This window comes from Pseudonaja textilis, chromosome 4 (assembly GCF_049901715.1).
Source record: "Pseudonaja textilis isolate UNSWEBS1 chromosome 4, rPseTex1.2, whole genome shotgun sequence".
Taxonomy (NCBI): domain Eukaryota; kingdom Metazoa; phylum Chordata; class Lepidosauria; order Squamata; family Elapidae; genus Pseudonaja; species Pseudonaja textilis.
Window position 1 is genome coordinate 16,897,201 of NC_141993.1, and position 23,761 is coordinate 16,920,961.

A 23,761-nucleotide genomic window follows, 5' to 3' on the forward strand; every position below is an offset into this window, starting at 1 on the left:
GATTGACTTGCGGGGCCGGCATGACATGCAATAAGTTCACATGGTGCAATAGGTTTGTGTGTTTGTTAGTAGGGGTCACTGGGTTAGGGATTTTCTGTCTGTCACTGTGAATTGTATTGTGTTGGGAGTGTGCACAAAGGGAGGCTGAGCCAATCTCATTGTACACATGTTGTATTCTGACAATAAAGGTTTTAATTGAATTCCAAATAATGTTTATCCTATATGGTCCATTCTTTGCTTCCATTCTCTAGGCTTAAAAGCCCAGAGTCTAGATCCAGAATCTGGACCCAGAATCTGAATCAATTGGAAAAACAATCTGATCTGGTTTAAGGATCTCCCTGAACAGAACACAGTACAAATAAAAAGAGATACTGGTAGTCCTTGAGTTATGATTGTTTCTTTAATAATGTTCAAAGTTATAATGATCTTGGAAAAAGTGCTTCATAATATGTTCTGGCACTTATGATTGTGGCACCATCCCCGTGGTCATTTGATCACAATTTCGGATATTGGCAACAGACTTGCATTTGCAACTAGTTGCAGCATCCCGCAGTCCCGTGATTGTGATTTACCATCTTCTTTTGCCAGTTTCTGTTAAAAATGTCCATTGGGGAAGCTGAATTCGTTTAATGACCCTGTGATCCACTGGAAATCAGGTCTTGTCATATGAGGATTTGACTTACAACCACATTGACCTACACCTGACATTTTGTCCTCAATTGTCATAAATCAAGGACTAGCTGTAGATTTTTTTCAATATATAGTTTAGTATTTCATTCAAAATATTTGATCTCTCCTTTCCCCCTCTTCTCCTTTCTTTATTTATAGGCTACAAATATATTTGCTGCCATTATTAACATATAATGCCTATAAGCAAATTTAAAATTGTAATGATTTTAAAATTCAACATAAATGCAATAATAATAATAATAATAAATAATATTACATTGAAGACACACAGAAAGAAAAAATCAATTGAAGACATGCAGCAAGAAAAAATTACAAAGTATCAGGACTTACAAATTGAAGTTGAGCGACTTTGGAAAAAGAAATCATGTGTTATCCCAATTGTAATTGGACCCCCCTGGAGCAATACCTAAAGGGCTACCTCGCTAGTTGGAAATTCTGAATTTATCAGACTTGAATACCATGATTTTACAAAAAAACACACTACATGGAACAGCTTATATCCTCCAATGCTACCTGAACAGTTCCTAGGTCCTTGGTTAGGACTTGAGCTGTTGAGCTATCAATCAGCCCCAAAGGCTGTCAATCTCACTAAAGATTAATGAATGATGGTAATGATGATGATGATGATGATGATGATAATAATAATAATAATAATAATAATAATAATAATAATAATAATAATCGCAAAAGGGGAATTTTCTTTAGAAAACTTGAAGTGGTTTGATTTTTGCCTTCTAGCAAGATATTTTTTCTACTTTGCAACCCAGCCTGTAACCCTGGGGTTTCCCTAATGGTCTTCCATCCAAATACTAATTTTATTTAACTTTTCAAAGTCAGCTAAGGTCAGCTGGGTGCTGAATGCAGTGTGAAGAAGGGCGCAAGTTGTAATACATATTACAGTTTAATGCAAATCATTCTGGGTTACCTCTCTGTCTAATGGTTGTCTGAGCCAAATGACACCAGTCATGCTTTCCACTGCAAAGAATCTGCTCGCTTCCTCCCCTACTACTCCAAATACAAGGGGGTCATTGTCTAGGTCACGGGCAAGCAGCTGTGTTACTGATGAACCTATAAAAGGTATCAAAGGAAGAAAAAACATGAATTAGTTAGCAGGGTCATGAAAAGAATTGTGTTCAAACACCAGCATTTCTGCACTTGATAAAAACAAATCACACGCACTGTAGTAGTTAGCAAAAAATTTCTGAAGTACTCTGAGAATTTTAAAAAGTTAGTTGGCAGAAACAAACCCCTATTCTTATCAGACATTCATCTCTGACAGCTGCAAAATTGACATATAGAATAAAATGACATATACACTGTTGAGTTTATATACATTATCCAGCTTCTACGTATCTTCAAGATTTGCATATTATGGTTTTGGGAAGGCAGTTGCCTGCAATACAGGTAAAGGAAGCACAGCGTACCTGTACATACAGATTTAAGGAGACTAAATTTAGGACTAACATGAACATCTGTTCTGTGTGAAGTCCCCACAGCTTTCTCCTGAAAATCTACTAACAGCAGGTGTCCACCATAAGTAGAATGTTAATATTAAATAAACAACCAAAAGGCTCACAGGGAACATGGCCTCAGAACAAGTGATAGATGGCATAATATTATTTCATTTTATTTTTTATTTTTTAACAAACTTCATTCAGTTTTTCACTAAAAACAAAATTCTCTTTTTAGTGGACAACATATTTCCGAGTCATCACCTTTACATACAAATATGATAGCAATTATACATTCATATATGCATACTTAATTCTATTATTACCTTTTCCATTCCAAATTTTCAGTAAGGAGAGAAACAAACACATTAATTCTGGCCTCTTTCATTAATCTCAATCGAAACATCTTTTTGTTTCATTTCAATTATTTCAAATATAATCCTTTAATATTTATTTTAAAAATAAAGATAAACAATATGTGTTTGAATAATAATAATAATAATAATAATAATAATAATAATAATGTTACCAATGTCTCTCCTTGCTTTTAATAGTCTATATTAACTTATTAATTTATTTGGTTCTTTAGTCTGTCATATTCCCTTTCCATTACACATTCTTTTTATAAATTCTAACAGTAAAAAAAAAAACAAGTATAGGTTTCCCCCCCTTTTACTGCTTTGAGTGTGACACCTCAATGATTAAAATATACCTTTATTCCCTCATCTTAATTCCCAATAAACCATTATTTTTAAGAAGTTACAGTAATAATCATTACACCTTTTCATTTGGATTCCGCAGCATATTTCTCCCCCTTGATTTTTAATAAGAGTTATCAGTATCTATATAACCCTATTTTCTAAATATTTTTAATTGCAGAAATATTCTTATTACCCCTTGTCGCCCTGCAGAATCCCCTTTTTAATTCATCAACCATTATCTCTGAAAAAACCATTTCTTTTCAACATTTTACTATTTCCATATTTCTTTATTTCATGCACCTGTTTCTTACTGCTTCTCCTCCCCCTCTTTTCCCCATATCTTTTCTCATTCCAGTTTATATCCCTCTCTTTCTTAATATCTTCCTTTTCCCTTTTCTGCTGGGTCTTTCTGCCGTTCCTGACTTCACAGGTATTCCCCCTTTTGATTGCCTTCTTAACCTTCCTTCTTTCCCCACTTCTTTGTAGTGTTCTTTGTGTTAATTGTCTATTTGAAATGTCTTCTCCTTGAATCGACTCCTCCTCCTCTGAAGCTCTTTCTTCTTGTTCTTCAATCGCCATTTCCATTTTTTCTAACACAGAGCAAAGTGATTCGCCTCTTTCCTGTAGTAATTCTCTCATATTTTTAAGTTCCATTTTTAATTCCCGAAGAGATATCATCATTACACACTCTTATATTTTTTGATCGTTAAAGTCCACAAAAAAAAAAACCACTTTTACTTTCCTTCTTTCTTCTTTCAATTTTCTAAAGTTCTCAGTTATTCCAGCCCAGGGTCTGTACCAAAAACATCAATCAATCCCACAGTCAGTCTTTCCTTGCTTTTTTCTTTATTCTGGTTCTGCTTTCACTTTCTAAGATTCTTACTTTGTTTCAATATTTCTTTAATGTTATATCCACACAAGTTCATTCAAAAACAGGATGCTTTCCTTTTTTGTTTGAGCTCAAGTTTTTGACAAAAGGTGGCACTCTCCATTATACAAAGTCTTCACCTTAGTTTTTTATTTAGGGTTTTTCAAACCTCAATATTCCAGCACAGTCCAGTCTCCAATTTGTAAATTTTATTATTATTATTATTATTATTTGACAATCTTAAGCCCAGCCTTATTTTATGCCTGTTTATTCCCAAAATATTTTAGTCCAATTTAGTTAAATCTTTAGTTCCAGCTTCTTCCTTTCCCGGTTCGAAGCCCCACTTAGCTGTCAAAAATATTTTCTTTTTTTTACCCCTGTCTCTTTGTAATTTCGCCGCTCACTTTTATTTTCTTAAAAATTCCATGTTACCTTAATCCCGGGGTACTTTTGTTTAGTTGTATTACCCAGTTATCCCAGTTCAGATGTTATGCACCTCTTTCTTCCCTCCTGCACAAATCTTAATCCAGCTGAGTCCTCCTCTTCGGGGTGGCCATTTTAAACCACCGCTGCAGTCGTCTTTGGGGGGGAAAAAGACCAAGCCCAGCGGGGGAGATGCAGCTCCCCTCAACCTGGCTTGCAGCTTCCCCTTACTCCACCACCCCTCCAAGGCAGCTTCAGCCCCTAATCGTAATGATCGGGGCTCTCCAATGAAAGAGCACGGACCATAGCCGCAGAGAGTCACGATCTACGGTCCGTCAGCGAGGAGGCTCCGCCTTCTTCTCAATATTATTTCATTTTATTTCAAGGGGATTGCATGAAGTAATGGCATATACACAGGGGTGGGTTTCAAAAATTTTAGCAATGGGTTCTCTGCCAGGTTGCTGGCTGGGTGTGGCCATGGTGGGTGTGGCCAACTCAACCTCCTGCATCATGGTGGGGAGGGGCATTTTTGCTCTCCCCATGCTCCAGAGGTTTTCCTCAAGTCTCTGGGAGGGTGAAAATGGCCTCCCCGGGCTCTGAAGGCTCTCTGGAAGCTGGAAACGGGCCTGTTTCCAGTCTTCCTGAACTTCTGGGAGGACTGTTTTTCGCCCCCCCACCCCAAGCCTCCACGCGTGCCCTGCACTTACCTGCATCCAAAATGGGGCCGTGTGGAAATTCCTGGGAGGGGAGGGGAGGGGTGGGCGGGGTCAGACAGGAGTGGGATTTGGGGGTTCTCCAAACTGTGCAAAATCTTAGCGAGGGGTTCTCCCAAACTCCTGTGAGCCCCCCTTGCATATACAGGAAGTACTTAGTGAGATATATTTTTAAAAATCCCCCTCTTCGCTGAGAAAGATTTAAAAATTAAGAAACAGCATTCTGTTTCCAAGTCAATATTTTATAGAAACATTGGGAGGGAAGAATATAAGGGGTTTATTTCCCTTGAAAAGACTGCATATGTGCATGCAGGATAGTTGAAGTCCATCCCCGCAAGGTATAGTTATTTCCCCGTGCAGGATATGGTTTCCATTACTGTTCCTCAAGAACAGATTTTCAAATCATCTCCTATTGAAATGGATTTAAAGATTTTCTTGATTGATTTGTGTTTGGATAGGCCATGCTGTAAGAGTTCCTTTTAAGCTACATTGTCCCAGCATTTTATAAAATAAGCGGTTATTATTCCTCACTAAAGAGAGGTATAAAGAGCTCTCCTTTTCCTTTTGCCTACATATTTCAGAGCCAGCGTGTCTTTCAGGGTGAGAAATATCAAACTTCAGCTATTCCCTGTCCAAAAGACAATTATCTGAAATCTAAAATCAATATGACTCGAAGGTGCATTTTTTCAAAACACAACCAGACTAAGTTTTTTTCCTTGAGGAAGAAGAAGACGTTTTGCTTCTCATCCAAGAAGCTTCATCAGTTCTTGGATAAGAAGTGAAACATCTTTCTCAAGGAAGAGACATAGTCCAGTTGCCTTTTGAAAAAATCACCCTTGAGACAACCATGACCTGGATAACTGAGAATCTCCATAGACATCTAAAATCAATATTTGCAAATAGAAATTGATAAATGATTGAAAATAAGTAGGCGTCTTTCCCAGCTGACTTTAACTGACTTTTCTAATTGATATCATTTTGCTCATTATTCTATTGTAAACTCTATTAATCAATCTTCCATGCATTCTTATGTTGCTTGTTCCTTTCAATTTAAGAGCATCCAACCAGGTGAGTGGGTGGAAAATTTAAATAAAAGTCAAAACTATGCCCTTCTTCAGGTGAGCCATTCATATGATGCTTCATTCAAAAGTGGCCAATATTTTGCCCCTGCCCCCATCCTTGTTTCATTTTGTCCACATTGGACAATCAATTTATGAGAACCAGTTTGGTCTAGTGGTTAAAACGCTAAGCTAGAAATCAGGAGGCTGTGAGTTCTAGTCCTGTTTTAGGCATGAAAGTCAGCTGGGTGATATTGGGCTGGTCACTCTCTCAGCCTACACAGGGTTGTTGTTGAGGAGAAAATAGGAGGCTGTCTGGAATTACTTATAATTTATAATAAAGGTGAGATATAAATAGATACAATATTTATATTTGATGATAGCTACATTGTCACAAGTAAAATTATTTAAACAGCATAATATAACAAAATATATAAAAAGAAATTTTGGACATTTCCATAAGTTATTTTTATTCCATCATTTTATTGCAGTAAGTTTCAATAATAAGCTGAATTGGGTATTGAACAGGTGTCTTTTCTTATATATTTTCTTCCTTTTTTAATCCAAGAAAAGATATGTTGAAAATAAAAATCTGCTAGCAAACATTAGTACTCAAATTATTTTGTATCTCAGCTACAGATCTCTGTTTTATCTTTAATCATTACTTTCTCTGCAATGGATGCCACATCCTTCCTTATGTTCCTTTTCCACTTGTCATTGCTGAACACAGAAAGCTTTAGAACATAATTTGATCAGAACTGTACACTTTGCAAAAATATTTTTCTCTTCTTTAGTACGGTTATTCCAAGCAATTGTATCCATCCCTCTCTTCTCTTCACTACAGTACAGACATAGATATTCTTAGCCAAACACCTTCCTCCTGTCTTCCTCCTGACCCCAAGGACATTCTCACATCCCACCACCAGTCTTCAAGAACTTTTCCATCTGCATGTTAAAGTTAAGAAACAGATTAACTAAGAAGGGCTACTCATGAATGAGTTGCTAAAGGAAACCAAGACTGACTAGGTACATCTGTCAGACATTTTGGGTATTTGAGGAGCAATGCAAACAGGCTGGTGAAACAATGTCTATCTGTGAATAACCCTATTGCTCCCAATATCACAGATTCATAGCTGCAAGAATATCCCTGGGTATTTGACTTTGGCTTATAGTCTGACTTCTCATTTTGTTTATTCCTTGGATGTGCTTTTCTTAGGAGAGCTTAGATTTATGTTCTGAACTTGAATTAGATTTATGATCACAAGATTAATCAGATGGATTTATTACACAGTAACGTAGAATTACATGACATTCATGAGGCCAGGACAGCGGCAAAGCAGAGTAGCTTTGACTGAAACAGAAGGCGGCTGGACACTTCATATAAAAGAGGAGAAATGACTATAGGGAGTAGCGCTGAGATAAGAAAAAGCTCCTAGCTGTTGGCTTTAAGTCAGTTAGGCTAAGAAAGAGATACCCAAACTGCAATTGATCCCTGCTTCAAAACTGTCCTCTTATTAGACTGGTAATCTTTACATAATTATTTCTTAGTTTTATGGTGGTCATTAACCAATACAAGAGTATTCATGTTCGAATATTCACAATATCCTAAACTAAATTGACAATGCTCGCTCAGGCTACACATATACCACAAAAAGAAATTAAAGTTAGCAATTAGGATGATATAAACGATTTATTCATAAATAAAATAGAAATATCCAAAATTGATTTAAGAATTATAAACTTATGTTAAAGACACCTATCAAACCTGAGGAAAAACATACACATACAACCCAAAGCCAATGATTGATGCTGAGTGTGAATCATTTTTGGTTATCCATTTTTGGCCATATTCAGGCAGGTTCAATTGCTCTTAATTATTGTTTGCCTGATTTGCATGCCACCACACACAAAACCTGGAAACTTTGTATGTTATTTCATAAGTATTTCAACATATGTTTGCAAATACGCATTTGCATTCAAGGGCTCATCAGAGAATTAGATTTGGCAGCAGCTCCTTTGTGGAATTGCAACATCCAAACTTACAGTCCAGATATGGTATGAAAAAGCCTGTAGTTTAGTCCTTCAATATACTTGCTGGTTTCAGTGGCTAATGATCTCCAGGTTTTACAGATTCTCTAGATTTCAAAATGTCATCAGGTGTCTTTTTAAAAAAAAAACACCCCACCCCTGAAGAAATTACACTATTTGAAAGAACAAAATTATTGCTTGCTAAAAGACCAACATTAACCCAGAAGATAACAGTCTGATTTTGCCCCTGCCTGAGACAATCTCAGAAAAAAAAAATGGATTTAAAAACTGGTATGAAAGTCACTCAGTAATGGAAGGAGGAGTAGCATCTCCACAGATTAATACAAAGACACCTTTCACAATTCAACCTCAGTCTAGAATGTAGTGGACTTTATAGCATTCTATTCTTAAAACCCAGGAGTAGCAAGAATTTGCAAAATTGTGGAGTTTTCCTTTTTCTTGGTGTTTGACTAATATACAGTCTCTCCTATTTGTATGAATTACATATACCTTATACATATATAGTTCTTATATAATTATACATCTGAAAGGGATTACAAGGATCATCTAGTTCAGGGGTGGGCAAACTTTTTGGCTCCGGGGCCTCATTGACTTTTAAAATTTGACAGACGGGCCGCCACCTGGTGTCGAAATGCCTGTCATTACAAGTCAAAACAAAATGAATGCAATCATTCAATCATTCACATCAAACCTTAATTCTGTACCAATCTTCGGCGGGCCGGATTAAAAAGACCAACGGGCCGGATGTGGCCCCCGGGCCGTAGTTTGCCCACCCCTGGCCTAGTTCAATCCCAACATCCTTTAGATCAGGGGTCTCCAACCTTGGCAACTTTAAGACTTGTGGACTTCAACTCCCAGAAGTCCACAAGTCTTAAAGTTGCCAAGGTTGGAGACCCCTGCTTTAGAGCACAGGTGTCAAACTCCCTGCATCACGTTGCCATCATGTGATGTTTCACAAAACGTAGTCACAACACCGGTAGTATCACCAGTTGAATCCCACCCCCCACCTCCCCCCCAACACAAACACACACATGCATATATATACACACAATTATAATAGAATGGGGGAAAACAGCCTTATTCACATTGCTCTTATGTGTGGACTTTAGAAAGAATATATATTCGGGATTGTTGTTGTTTTTTAACTTCTTGACGTATTTAATTAGGAAGTGGAAGATTCTGCAAGATTAAAGAAGATCCTATATTCAGCTTATGTATGATCATTTGTTTTAATAGTTCATTATCTCCTAACACTCATTTTCTCTTGATTTTTGCCCAAAGACGATTCTGGGTGGATTCTGTTATTTTTATATAGGATCATTTTGGAGAAAGTTATCGATGTCCTGAAAGTATTATTGTACTATTATGAAGAACATCGCCACAGCATCAAACTAACCACATAAATTGTTTCCATGCTAATATCTCCAGGGAAAAGTACTAAAGGCACAACAACTGAACAGATATTTCATTTCATCAAAGATCATAATCATGTGTCAATTTTTATTTAATAGCTTAGTGTTAATTAAATTTTAATTAGCCTTGTGCTTCTGCACTTGGTCATGGTATAGAAAACTATCAGAAAAAAACTAATGTGTCTCTAAGAGGTGTTATTGATAAAACACATCTCAAAATAACATTGATTCTACTTAACATGTTGGCAGCTGAATTTCAAAGTATCATGAATACTTTCTGGATGCTTGACACATGTACATTTACTTTAAACCCTAACCCTAACCTGCTTCATTTTTTACTTTTCTCAACCCAGATTCCCTGAAAATACCTTGCATCAAGCAAATGTATTGCTTTTTGGTATGGTATATTTCTGTTAATATAAATGATATGGTACAAGAGAAAACACAATTAGTGTATATCTTAGGACAGAAAGGAAATTTGTTTGCTTCACAGTTTAATAAGAAGTACTTTAATTTATGACATGAATACATAGCACTGTAGTTCTTTCTAAACTACATTAGAGAAAGGGGTGAACAAAAAGTAATTATGGAATTAATCATATATATATATATTGTTTTCAAACACTCATACAGAAAAGAACAAAGTGACCCTTTTAAGAATGTGCACAATATAATATGAAAAGAAGATTGTCCATCTCTACTCTTAAGTCATACAAATGTCAATCACACCAAGGAATTTATGAACAATGCAGAGATAAAACCAGACATTTCTGTAAAATGCTTATAATGAAAAGAGATCAATTTAAATACTTAGAAACTGAACACCTGTGAATAATTAGACTGCTAACTATATGTCACCATCAGCTGTCACCAAGCCTGTAATTTTATCACTTTTTATCCATTTATCAATGATTATCCACTTGCCAGAAATAATTTTTAGCACTGAAAAGAAGCAAGTACAGCACTTAAACATAATTGTAACCACCAGTTTCTAAAAACATTCATTTAAAATATATTTTACAACTTTGCATTTGCAAGATAAATATTTCTTATTTATGTCAAAAGACAGACTTCAGGATATAAAGCTTAGCCTTGCCTTTAGTTTTTTTTTTTTTTTTTAAGATGCCTTGTAGCCATCAGGAAAGGAGAAAATCCAAATTTTTAATTGCAGCAACCTCTATGGTTCTTTTTCTTGCTAGGGACATCTGCAGGGAGAAGATCAAAAAAGTTAAGCCGGTGACCATGGCCATGGTGACCTAAGCCCCGCCTCTTCCATGTGGTTCATAGATGTTAACATGGGGGAAGCTTTGATTTCATGGCCAGCAGCTTGACAATTTTGAGGCTGCCATCTTGACTTTCTTTTCCCCTTCGCTGCAAGGAAGTCTGCTCTTGCCCCGTCAATCATGCATCTACCATTCTTGGGACACATAGTAGGCTTTTCCATCAAATAGACAGAGACTTATATACCACTTCACGGTGCTTTTACGGCCGTCTCTAAGTGGTTTACAGAGTCGGCATATTGCCCCCAACAATCTGGGTCCTCATTTTGCCCAACTTGGAAAGATGGAAGGCTGAGTCAACCTTGAGCCTGATGAGATTCCATCTGCCAGATTCCAAGCAGCCAGCAGCCAGCAGAAGTAGCCTGCAGTACTGCACTCTTAACCACTGCACCACTGCGGTGATGTAGTAGGTATTGTAGGAGATAATCCCTAAACAACATGTGCCTAAACCCTTTAAAGCTCAGTTCTTTCTCTCAACCCCATGTATAGTTTTTCAACTGTGAAGTCCAACTAGTGCAGTATACAGATCTCTTTTCCTAAGATAAAGAATTATAACAGGGAGGGAGGGAGGGAGGGAGGGAGGGAGGAAGGAAGGAAGGAAGGAAGGAAGGAAGGAAGGAAGGAAGGAAGGAGCAACTGGAATGCAACTATCTGCAACAGCTTGAAGCAGCTGTACCTTTTCCTTTGGATTGTATGGTTGTTATCAACTCCAAGTGCAGAACAATATCAGGAAAAAAATGAGCTTCATTTAAAGAGTTACCTACAGGTGTTATATCCATACCCATCTGCACTTTAAAACAGTTTTTTTTTCCTTTTGAATCTGATATCCTGCAGAGCCCTAAGATTTTCCTCATCAGCTTCCATGGGTCCTAAAGGTATATCAAATAAACACAACACATGTAGGTTTTTTTTTCCAGTGTTGCTTATAATTTTTCTGCTTGGGAGGAAAATGACCAGATACCAAACTAAAGGAACAAAGCATCGGAAACAAGTAACAGGCAATACCAGCACAAGAAGTAGAGTATTACATAAATGTTAAATGCAATTTTACTGTTTCTGTTTCATTACTAGCTGCCTTGAATGTCTCTCTGCATCAAAGGTAAAACTAAGATAATGTTGACATTGACGATAAACCAGTGAAAAAAAGTTCGTTTCTTCTCAATTAATATAGCAACTAATCCAGATACTGCCATCTAATTATTCTTTTCTACAAATCACATTGATGCATTTTTGAATAACTGATATCTAAAGACACAACTTTAATCTGTACCTCTCGGTGGGAACATAACACCTATGTGGTTATTAGTTCCTCTGAGAAATCGACAGAAAGGATCACTGCCCTGTTTCCATCTAATGTGTCGAGTTTGCTAATTCTCCTACATGCAGAAATCTCCCTAGTTTAAAAAAAAATGGTATTACAAGGTTTTCATTTCAAGTTTTGTCATTCTTAATTTTGCAGTGATGCTGAATTGCTCATTCTTTATGTGAATGCAAAGCTCACATTGATGTGCTCCTCAATAATAATAATAATACTAATAACAACAACAACAACAATAGAAAAATGAAAAAGTTAAATTGCTCTGGAACTTCAGAATCCAGGCAGACAGGCACCTGCCACATAACACCCCGGTCTTAACAGCTGTCGATAAGAAAGACCAAAAAGTCTGGATAGTGGATGTGGCAGTGCCTGGAGACAGCAGAATGGAAGAAAAAGAAGTGGAGAAGATAACAAAAGACCTGCAAACAGAAATCGAACAACTGTGGCAAAGGCAAGCAAGGGTAGTACCAATAGTAGTAGGCACCTTGAGTGCAGTCCCAAAACAACTGGAGCACCACTTAAACACCATAGGCATTTTGCCATCAGTCAATTGCAGAAGGCAGCGTTACTTGGAACAGCTTCCATCCTGCGACGATATCTGTAACAGCATCAAACATTCAGCTTTGCCTATCCCAGGTCCTTGGTAGGACTCAATAGGTAGACAAAAGTGCCAAACTCAGTCTGAACATCTGGCTGACTGTTCAATGAATATTATTATACACAAAAAACAACAGTATAGACAGCAAATGAGATAACTATGCTGGATTTCATATCACAAATCACTAGTCGAACACTTTCCAAGCGTTTAGGACTGCGTGATATATTGGCGGATTATGCAAGCAGATCCCAGTAAGGTAGCCTTCTGCAGTTGACCAATGGTGATCTTGTCAGAGCCAATTGTTTTCAAGTGCTTGCCTAGTTCTTTAGGCACAGCACCCAGTGTGCCGAGTACCACTGGAACCACCTGCACTGGTTTATGCCAGAGTCTCTGCAGTTCGATTCTCAAGTCCTGATATCTGGTGACTTGCAAGTTGTTTCTCATCGATTCTGTTGTCACCAGGTATGGCAATGTCGACGATCCATACTTTTTTCTTCTCCACAATCGTGATATCCGTGGTATTATATTCCAAAACTTTTTCAGTCTGTATTCAGAAGTCCCACAGTAGTTTTGCATGCTCATTTTCGACCACTTTTTCAGGCGTATGATCCCATCAGTTCTTTGCTACAGGCAGATGGTAGTTGTGACACAAGTTCCAGTGGACCATCTGAGCGACTGCGTTGTGACGTTGTTTGTAGTCAGTCTGACCAATTGTCTTGCAACAGCTCAGTGTATGATCAATGGTTTCAAGGAACTCTCCATGCAGTGCTTGGACTATATTATTATTATTATTATTATTATTATTATTATTATTATTATTATTATTATTATTATTATTATTATTATTATTGTCATCGTTGTTGTTAATACTTAGGACGCTGGCTGAAACTTGTATCAACCATTAGCATCAGTCTCTGGTATTTGTGATACATTTTTAAATGTTCAGTTGTCTGAGTTTCATGTTTAATGAATAAAAGAGATAAAGAATAATAATAATTTATAGTTATATAATAACTGTCTGCTCACTGACATACTGTCTTGCCAAGCATGGTGGCTACTACTTTGTGAAATACTTCCACGCTGTCAGAGTAGCTGCCTTGATGTTTTTTGTGGCCCATAGTGGACATTCCTGAGACGATGTTTTCTAGGAAGTCCTCACTGCAAAATAATGTACTAAGTACTTTCCAGTCTAAAACCATGAGAACAAGCTTACAGAGTATAGACAAAATTGTAGACATTCCCAGCTAAGTTACTATACCACTCTATTACACAGTATTTGGGTTGTCTCAAAGGTGCTTTTTCAAAATGCAACTGGACTATGTTTTTATTCTGAGGAGGAAGATGTTTCCCTTCTCATCCAAAAAGCTTCATCAGTTCTGAACTTCTGAACATCTTCTTCCTCGAGGAAAAAACATTCCAGCTGCATTTTGAAGAAGCACCTTTGAGACAACCATGACCTGGATGATTGAGCATAGACACAATATTCAGTTGTCATTTCCTACATGTTAACTATAATTTGATGAAATACTAAGATTCCCCCCCTCCAATATTTGGAACTATGACATCCATGAGTTCTTCAGAAAAGAAGATCTGCTCAGTTCTACTTATTACCAACAATACTTCATACATCAGATGATAAGCAAAGCTGACCCTGCAACCAGTGTTGAAAACACAACAGTTTCCCCCCCCACAAATGTAAGTATGATGACATAAATAGAGAATACTGACAAGAAAATTGAGAAAACCCACTGGGGAAAAAAATGGTTAAAGAAAGCAAAGAGGGCTTGTAGCCAAATCAAGTAATAATTAAAGTTACACAAAAGATAGGGAACATCTCCAAGTTGGTGTTAGAGAAAATATATTCTCTTTGATTCAGAAACAGTGAATGATTAATTCAGAATGTGCTAGCCTCTTTCAGTTGGTTTGTTGTGAAAAGAAGACTGAGAACGGTCAGACTCTTCTCTGTTGTGCTGTCTCCTTTTACAGCTACAAGAGCCAATATATGTTAAATTGCCGTGCTCTTTAAACCACTGGCATTTAAAATATTTACAATATTTTCTGGTTCATGAAACATTTCCCCTGCATTCTATTAAATATTTTTTTTTCTTATTTCCTTTCATGGTTCTGTTCAGCTCCCACATATCTCTTTCCCATCAAAGAGATTATCATCTGTTTTTATTTTCACTCCAGGAAAATGTCTGGGATAATCTTCTCTGGAACATCTTGGCAACTGGACTTATCCCACAGTGGTATATGAAGTAACTGAATCACCCAAATGGTACTGCAAAACTAAGAAGTCTTCCATTCATTAAATCTTGTATGCTAAAATCCATTATAGGAAAGTTCTGTGGATATGTTGCACAGGTGGTATCATTTTCTTAGTTTCTTTGTGCACTGCAAAGAATAAAAATAGTAATATTGTGCTTTTTCCCCACATCCAAGATTAGTAGAAGAATAAGAAGAACTGAGCTAGCTAAGCTCAATAAATACGGTGTATTTATTATATTATTATTATTATATTATATATTATATTATGTATTTATAATAATATTAGTACCAGACTGAGGAACAAACTGCTCTCATTAATAAAGAACTTACAGACTGATTCCTTCATTTGTTGCTTTATAAACTTAGATGCAAAACTAGTATCCTTACTGTTCAGATGCCACATTGCCACACATAACACACCATTTTATCCTCTCTAGATGTATGTATATATGATGATGTATATGATGCTATATTTATCAACAAAAGAAGCATCTCCTTTTTCATGAAGATCTATCTTGCAAACTAAATTCATTTTCCTTTTCTGCAGGAATCATGGAAATCATCCCTGAAAACTTCAGACAAAATCCAAAGTGCTTCTTCAAATTATTGCTCCTTGGATGTTAAGCCCTGAAATTTAAGGCAATGGTCATTACAGCCGAACTACTATAAAACCAAGAATAGTTTCTAACGCTGTTAAATCTTTAGGATAATGTGCTACTCCTGGCTATGTTAAAAAGCCTTTATAAGACCATGTGATTTGCCCACAATTGCATCTCTATTTTCTTACCCATAATAAAATGCTATCAATATTGTCCTCCCTGCAAAAGGCATTGTAAAGTTAATGCATTAATATTTGTCAAGCACATGAGACCACTGAATGTAGGTTGCTGTATCAGTGATTATTTGGCTATTCATTAAAAAAGAGATGAATGACCTCTTAGATAAGCCACACAGAAAGTGGATGCAGTACCAACCTCTATTAAGCATTTTGCTTTACTAAATCAGTCTTCAGTTCTAGTCTATTTTTCTTGGTAGGGCTTGTGAGAATAAATACAAATAAAGGAATTTATTTTGGCCCAAGCCTTGGCTACAATTGAGGAAGGCTATCATGCTAGATCAGTATTTTCAAGCAGCAATAATATGCAAAGCTACACATAATGTTAAACAATACCACTATTTTATTTTCATAGCAAGATCTACTTATTAAATGTATGTACCCACCCATCTAGACATTCTTGACACTACTTAATATTAATCCAATTCATCATGAAAATAACTCCAATAATCATATGTGAATTAAATTTTATTGATTAAAACCACACTGCAACACAACCAGGGTGGCGCATCACTGTTAACATTCTAAAACGTTCCAGAACGATTAGGTTTTAATTTATCTTCAGAAGGATGTTAGCAATGGAGTCAATCTTGCCTCTAGATGGAGGCCATTCCAAAGGGACAGGACCATCATGGAGAAGCTGTACCTTCAGGCTCCCCACACTCACCCAAAATGGGCATTATCAGCAATGGCTCTGAGAAGGGGTTTATGATGGCTCGGTGGTCAAAGGCGTTGAGTTTGTTAGCTGGAAAGCTGACAGCCCAGGATTGAAAACCAAGGACTGTGCAATGAGGGGAGCTCCTGCTCCCTGCCCCAGTTCCTGCCAACCTAGCAGTTTGAAAGCATGCAAATATGAATAGATTAATAGGTTTCCCTTTGGTGGGAAGGTAACAGCTTTCCATACACCTTTGGCAGGTAGCCCTACTGACCATAGGAACATGGAAATTGTCTTCAGACAATGCTGGCTCCCTCATCCAAGAGGGAGCTCGCTCAAGAGAGAGGGGCATTGATTGCACTCTAAAACCAGACAGGACTGGACAGGGAAGCCTTGACCTTGACCTCTGCTCTCAGAAGAGAATTTCCCAGTGGAAAAATGGTTAGAGGCAGTGATGCTTAAGAGTCGGAGGAAGACAAGCCATAAAAGATTTCACAGACTAAAATCAGCACTTTTAATGTGTTTTCCCATTTCCCAAAGAATGCTACACAAATCAGAGTCGATGCGTTTTACAATACAGTTGCCCCCCAAAATGCATTAAAAACAATGGTTAGTATTATTGTGTAAAATAGGCTAATCCCGTCATCAAGGCTTCCTTTCCCGTGGTCATTGGAAGCCAAAACTTGGACCCTCAAATGGAATAACAGAACTTAAACAGATGTAGAAAGTCATGCTTCTCATCATTATGCCAGGCCTGGTTTCATGAATCTTGTCAGTTGCTAACTAATTTTCACCCTTGTACTTCCCATTTCTGCATGAAAATACTGTGAAGAACTCACTAAGCTGGGTAGAGAGTAAGACTTCCTGGCAAGTAAAAAGGATAGAACACTATTGTTGCATTCTGTTGCTAAACTATTCTGAATTACCACTCAAAATCCTAGATCCAATCTGGAATTCAGATCTGTTACACCAAAGAAGAAAGCAGAGGGGGTTGGTTTCTTTTGGGGTTTTTTTGGGGGGGTAGGGGTGGGGAGCAACAAAATCCTGAAAAGTGAAGTATCAGCTTCAAACAGAAAGCTGAGTTAATCCGAAGGCACAACCTGAGATTTGGATGGCCTGCTTTTATTTGATACTGTAAGGTTAATGTAGCTTTTCAGAACCATTATGTTAGAAGTGCTATATTGAGAATATGGAATAAATATAAACCCAGGCTGTGCCTGAAAATACCTTGTTGGATCTCAGCAGAAGCAGACAGACAGATAATCAGAGTTGGAAGGGACCTTGTAGGTCATCTAGTTCAACCTCGCACCCAAGCGGGAGTCCCTACAGCATTTCTGACAAATGGCAGTCCAATCTCTTCTTGAAAGTCTCAAGTGATTTTATAGAAGCATTTTATAGAAGAGAAACAGCAGGCCAAGAGAAATGGTTGACATATATCAAGGGAATAAGAACATGGAAAACGTAAGATTGAAGTCAAAAGAGCAATTGACTTCAGAAGGATTTAGTTTCCAATGACTTTCATATGTATAGAAGAAAAATATTTAAAGTAGAAAAAAAATTGGAATTGAACAACTTGTAATTTGTAAAAAAAAAAGAAAGCTAGAAAAGTTTGGGCCTAAATGTACACAAAATGAAACAAAGAAATTTAACGATTAAGAAATTTAAAGATTAATATTCAAATATTCAACTACATCAGTGTCTAGGCCAGTGTTTTCAACCTTGGCCACTTGAAGATATGTAGGTTGGCTAGGGGAATTCTGGGAGTTGGAAGTCCACACATCTTCCAAGTCACCAATGTTAATTAACACTGGTCTAGACCAGGGGTCTCCAACCTTGGCAACTTGGAGCTGAAGTCCACAAGTCTTAAAGTTGCCAAGGTTGGAAGCCTCTGATGTAGACACTCTATGCATCTGATAAAGTGGGCTATAACTCACAAAAATGTATGTCTTTCAATAAACGTGTTACTTTGAGAAGGTGTTTGCTATGGGTGCATCACTTGGAACCCTGACAAGTGTTTCCAGAGTTCTCTTGATTTATGATGGACATGAAACCCTGGACTTTTTTTTTTTTTCTGTATGAACAACCTCAGCATAGGCTCTGAAAACCTTCAAGGTAGGACAAAGCCAGTTCACAAAGAAAGACTGATAGGCAGGGGGCAAACTCTATGCTAATGGTATCCCTGTACTGCTTTGCCACCCAGCAGCACGCATTCTAAATACCATCTCTTCCAGACTATTGCACTCCTGCTGAGATCATCAGTAATGTACAATTGAGGAGATAAACAGCAGGGAAGCACCGCTGATTACAACTCCAGTAGAAATATTGTGACAGTTAACTTGAGTTTGTACAGAATATCAACTTTTACATGGGAGGGGGAAGTGGGGGGGAAGAGAAAAACAAGAAAAGCAAAGATGCACCAATTTTAAAGCTGAAATTATAATAAATAGGATCAATATTAGAAAACCATAACACATCATAGAATAGAAGTGATGGAATACAAAGTTGTGCTTATCCCTTTAGTTTTTTTTCTCTCCAGCTCATATATTCCATTCCAAGAGCAATGACTTTCTTTATTCAAACCCCTTTTTAAAATAATTTCCTTTCTACGTTACCTAGAAGCCTCCTAATTACCTACAATGATCACAGAACCATTCATTTCGTCTTAAAATTAATGCATCACTTTTGAAATGGTATCATACTAATTTATCACAAGATTTATGAAACTTGCACATTTTCTAATGAGTTTTATGCAAATGTCGTTCCATCCATTGTTTGTGTTGTGAAAATGTGCTATGTCAAATAATCTTGTTGACTTTTTAAAAATGCCTTTAGCCTTAAACCTTTTGCTCTTCGCAAAGACACATGTCACAATATGCCCTTAACTTGACCAATCCTGGTTATTGAGACACAGCTGATGGGGCATAAAAAATTATGCTTCATTGAATCTAAAAGAAAGAATTGTCGGATAACATGGAAACATCTCATTTAACATGGAAGTGAAAGTCTCTAGTGGAAGTCACAGTAAATATAGCAAATAAAATAAAAGCTTTACTTATACTAGACACTCTTGTATTACTAATTGACAATGCTTGTCAACACAAGATTCAGAGCAGGATATTGATTTTTTTTTTTTTTAACATGGACTAAAAGGACACGGAAAACAACAAACATCCATTATTTTAGTTCTATACACTAACACAATTCTGTAAACGTTTTACAATTAAATATCAGCACAGCTTGGGCATATAAAGATCCCAATCTAAAGAAGTTAAGCATGTTCAATGACCATCCAACATTATTGTAAGCAAAGGTAAAGTATCAGAGGACTAAAGAAATGGAAAGTCAGTTTCTCGCAATAATTGAGAAACCAGAAGATTGTGAGTTCTAGTCTTGCCTTAGGCCACTGTCTCTCAGCCCCACAAAGAAAGCAATGGCAACCTATTTCTGCAATTAAAAAACTGTAGGATCAAGTCTGGGCAAACACCAAGAGTCAAGACTTACTCAAAGGTTCACACACATATATACACACACAGAGATACAAATATTAGAAAAGGATATGGATGACTGGTTGACACACTAGTCAAGAACACTCCATTTCAACATTTTGTGTTTGTGTGTGTGTGTGTGTGTGTGTGTAACCCTAACTCTAGTCCTACCCACACACCCACACAAAATGTTGAAATGGAGGATTCTTGATTAATGTGTGTGTTAATAATAACTTGCGTATGTGCATTAATAACTATCCAATTCTTTCTTTTTTTGTGACTGCATGCATACATATATCATGCCAACCTCTTTCAAGTAATATCCTATAACTTTTCCAAGGAATATAGAATCATTTTTTTTATTCCCAACCACCGCTCCATTGTCTTTCCTTTTTTCTATGTCCTTCAATCTTACCGAGCATGGTATCTTTGTGTATATGTACTTGTGCATGTGTGTATGTCTGTGTGTTCATGATGTAAAAAAAAAAAAGAACACCAAAATAAAATAGAAATTACTGTGTTTAACAAAGGATGCTAAAAACAGCAAAAAGGGCTTTCTTAGGTATATTTGAAATAAATAATAAAGAATCAAAATACCAGCAAAATGAAATAAAGAAAAGCTACAACAACTCAACTTTTATTGAGGTTCAGACTTCTTCCAAAAAATGTATTCCACCAAGTAACAAACGACAAAGTGGTTGGAGTGTGAGATTCTTCAGTCTCCTGAAATCCTTTTTACTTTGAGTTTAAATCTTCAGAGCTCAATCAGTTTCATCCAAGATGATGAAGATTCTAACTGATATGTAGCCCAGTATTTGAGAAATCTTTTGAGAATTGGTTCTACATGTCTGAAGGAAAGAATGACTACTTCTCTACATAAAGGAAAGAGCTAAGAAGCCACAAACTTGGGTACCAAAAAGAAATCCAGACCAGATCAGGATGGAATCAATCTTAAGAACATTTTGGGGGGTGGGGGGTAGCACCTCTTTGTCAAGGACCTTCTCATTTTTTCATCACGTAACTTTATTAACAAAACATAGGAAATCCATAGGCATAACATACAGTGCATTCAGAAAGTATTCAGCCCCGCTTCATTTTTGTCATTTTTTTCTCATTAATCTACACTCAGTACCCCATAATAACAAAGTGAAAACAGATGTTTAGAAATGTCTGTAAATTTATTAAAAGGAAAAAAACTGAAATATCACATTGGCGTACGTATTCAGACCCTTCTCTCAGTACTTCGTTGAAGCACCTTTAGCAGCCTTGAGTCTTCTTGGGTATGACAAGACAAGCTTTTCATGCCTGGATTGAGGGGTTTCCTGCCATTCTTCCTTGCAAATCCACTCAAGGTCAATCAGGTTGGATGGTGACTGTCAGTGGACAGTCATTTTCAATTCCTTCCAGGGATGTACAATAGCTTCAAGTCAGGGCTTTGTTTTGGCCACTCTGGGACATTCACAGAGTTGTTCCTAAACCACCCCTGTCTTGTCTTATCTGTGTATGCTTAGGATTGTTGTCAGGTTGGAAAGTAAACCTTCAGTCCAGTCTGAAGTCCTGAGTGCTGTGGGACAGGTTTCCATTGAGGATAGCCCTGTACTTTGCTCCATTCTGACCAGTCTCCTAGTCTCTGCTTCTGAAAAACACCCCTACAGCATGATGCTGCCACCACCATGTTGGAATGATATTGGGCAGGTGATGAGCAGTGTCTGGTTTCCTCCAGACATAACATTTAGAATTGAGGCCAAACAGTTCAATTTTGGTTTCATCAGACTAGACAATCTTGTTCCTCATAGCCTAAGAGTCCTTCGGGTGCTTTTTTGCAAATTCCAAGTAGGCTTTCATGTGTTTTGCACTGAGGAGAGGCGTCCTTTTAGCCACTCTGCCCAAATCAGGGGAGGGCTGCAGTGATGATTGTCCCATCTCCCAGCTCAGTTAGAGTGACCATCGGGTTCTTGGTCATCTCTCTGTTCTGACCAAGGCTTATTGAGGCACTAACAAGCACATGTAAGTCCCAAAACTCTTTTTTCTTTATTTCAACAGCTGTGAATTTTAGTCATTCACAGCCCATAATGAGTCTCAAACAATTTATAAATAGTCCCATGGAAGTCTGCCGAAGTCCTTCAGGATAAGTCTGATAAGCACACACCTTTATCTTCCTTGAAGTGCTGCCGAATAAATTTCCAATTAGTTATACAAGGCCAATTGGAACACAAATTAAACACAGAGCTTCAGGTTTCAAACCCACCAGTACAAACAAAGTTGCTTCCTGCAAAGGTTCCTGTCCCTTTGGTCCTCCTTTATGTCTTATGGGAGGGTCAATCACCTCCAAGCCTTACTCCCAAGTTGCCCCTTTTGTCTTAACTGCTCTTGCCTTCTGGCAGCTCTGCGCATGTGTGCACTGGGAACAGGCTCCCCTTGTTTCTCTGCCTTGCTGCTGTCATATTCTTGAGGCTCCAGAGTCAGCACATAACTCCCGGATGGCTCTGGCCCCATCTCTGTATCGGACGCAGGATCCTCATCCGAGTCTTCCCCAGACTCCCAGACTGGCCTATGTTCCTCCCCACTGTCTGACTCTGCTGCTGTCTCCAGAGGCTGCTGGCGGACCACAACGCTCTCTTACTAAGGCCTTTCTCCCCCAAGTTTGCTCAGTTTGACTGGGCAACCAGCTCTTGGAAAAGTTCTGATTATGCCAAACTTCTTCCATTTGAAAATTATGGGGGCAACTGTGCTCTTAGGAACCTTCAACACAGCAGAAATTTTATTGTAGCCTTCCCCGCATCTGTGCTTGGCAATAATCCTGTCTCTGAGCTCTGCAGGCAGTTCTTTTGAGCTCGTGACTTTTGCTCTAGTACAGTAGGAATTGTCGGCTCTGAGGCCTTCTATAGAGAGGTGTGTGCCTTTACAAATCATGTCCAATCAATTTAATTTACCATAGGTGGACTCCAATCAAGGTGTAGAAACATGTTAGCAATGATCAAGAGAAATGGGGAGCCCCCACTGGAGCTAAATTTCAAGTGTTGTTGCGAAGGGTCTGAATACTTATGCCAATGTGATATTTCAGTTTTTTCTTTTTAATAAATGTACAGACATTTCTAAAAATCTGTTTTCACTTTGTCATTATGGGTACAGAGTGCAGATTAATGAGGAAAAAAATGAATTTCAACCTGTAAAATCACGTTGCAACATAGCAAAATCGACAAAAGTGAAGGCGTTCTGAATACTTTCTGAATGCACTGTATATTTATCTCGGCAAATCATTTCATTCTATGACATTCTGTTTAGCAGGTCAATTAAACATGCATTGAATAGCATGAAAATTAAGTGGATACATAACTGGTTCAAAATTCATATTCTTCAAACTAGAGAAAGAAATAAATGAGATGTCATGATGCATTGCTGATCTTTCTACTCTGCAAAATTTTTGATTTATTGATTAAATGAACAAATGTTAAATTTGCAGGTGACATAAAATTGGGTGGTATTACAACAATAATGATAATGAAAAGATAGTACCAATAGTAATAGGTGCTTGGGTGCAATCCCAAAATAACTGGAACGGTACTTGAGCACCATAAGCAATGGCAAAATCACCATCAGTCAACTGCAAAAGGCAGAATTAGTTGGAATAGCTTACATCCTGCGATGATACCTTTAATAGAATCAAACATCCAAATCTGCCTATCCCTGGTTCTTAGGAAAGACTCAATAGGTAGACAATAATGCCGGATATCAGGCTGAATATCAGGCTGGCTGTTTTATGAACCATAATAATAATAAGACCTGGCAATGGCTAAGAGCAGGAAAGTTGAAGAAAGAGAAATTCTGGCTGAAAAAGACCAAGACTTAAGAACAAATGGTATACCAAGCCAGAATTGAGAAGACAGGAACAAAGGGACAAGTGCTACCTCTTGAAAGAAGCTGAAGAAACAGTAGAGCGCCTGGTTAGATGCGGCA

At 37.5% G+C, this 23,761-nt stretch overlaps 1 protein-coding gene across 1 annotated transcript in view; it reads right to left on the reverse strand.

The window, feature by feature from the left end:
* Positions 1–23,761, reverse strand: part of CDH23 (cadherin related 23) — a 537,909-nt gene that overhangs the window by 428,524 nt on the left and 85,624 nt on the right. The window contains exon 4 of the mRNA XM_087932328.1: positions 1,616–1,758. Coding sequence (XP_087788454.1) covers positions 1,616–1,758 — 143 coding nt within the window. The remainder of the gene's footprint in view (positions 1–1,615; positions 1,759–23,761) is intronic.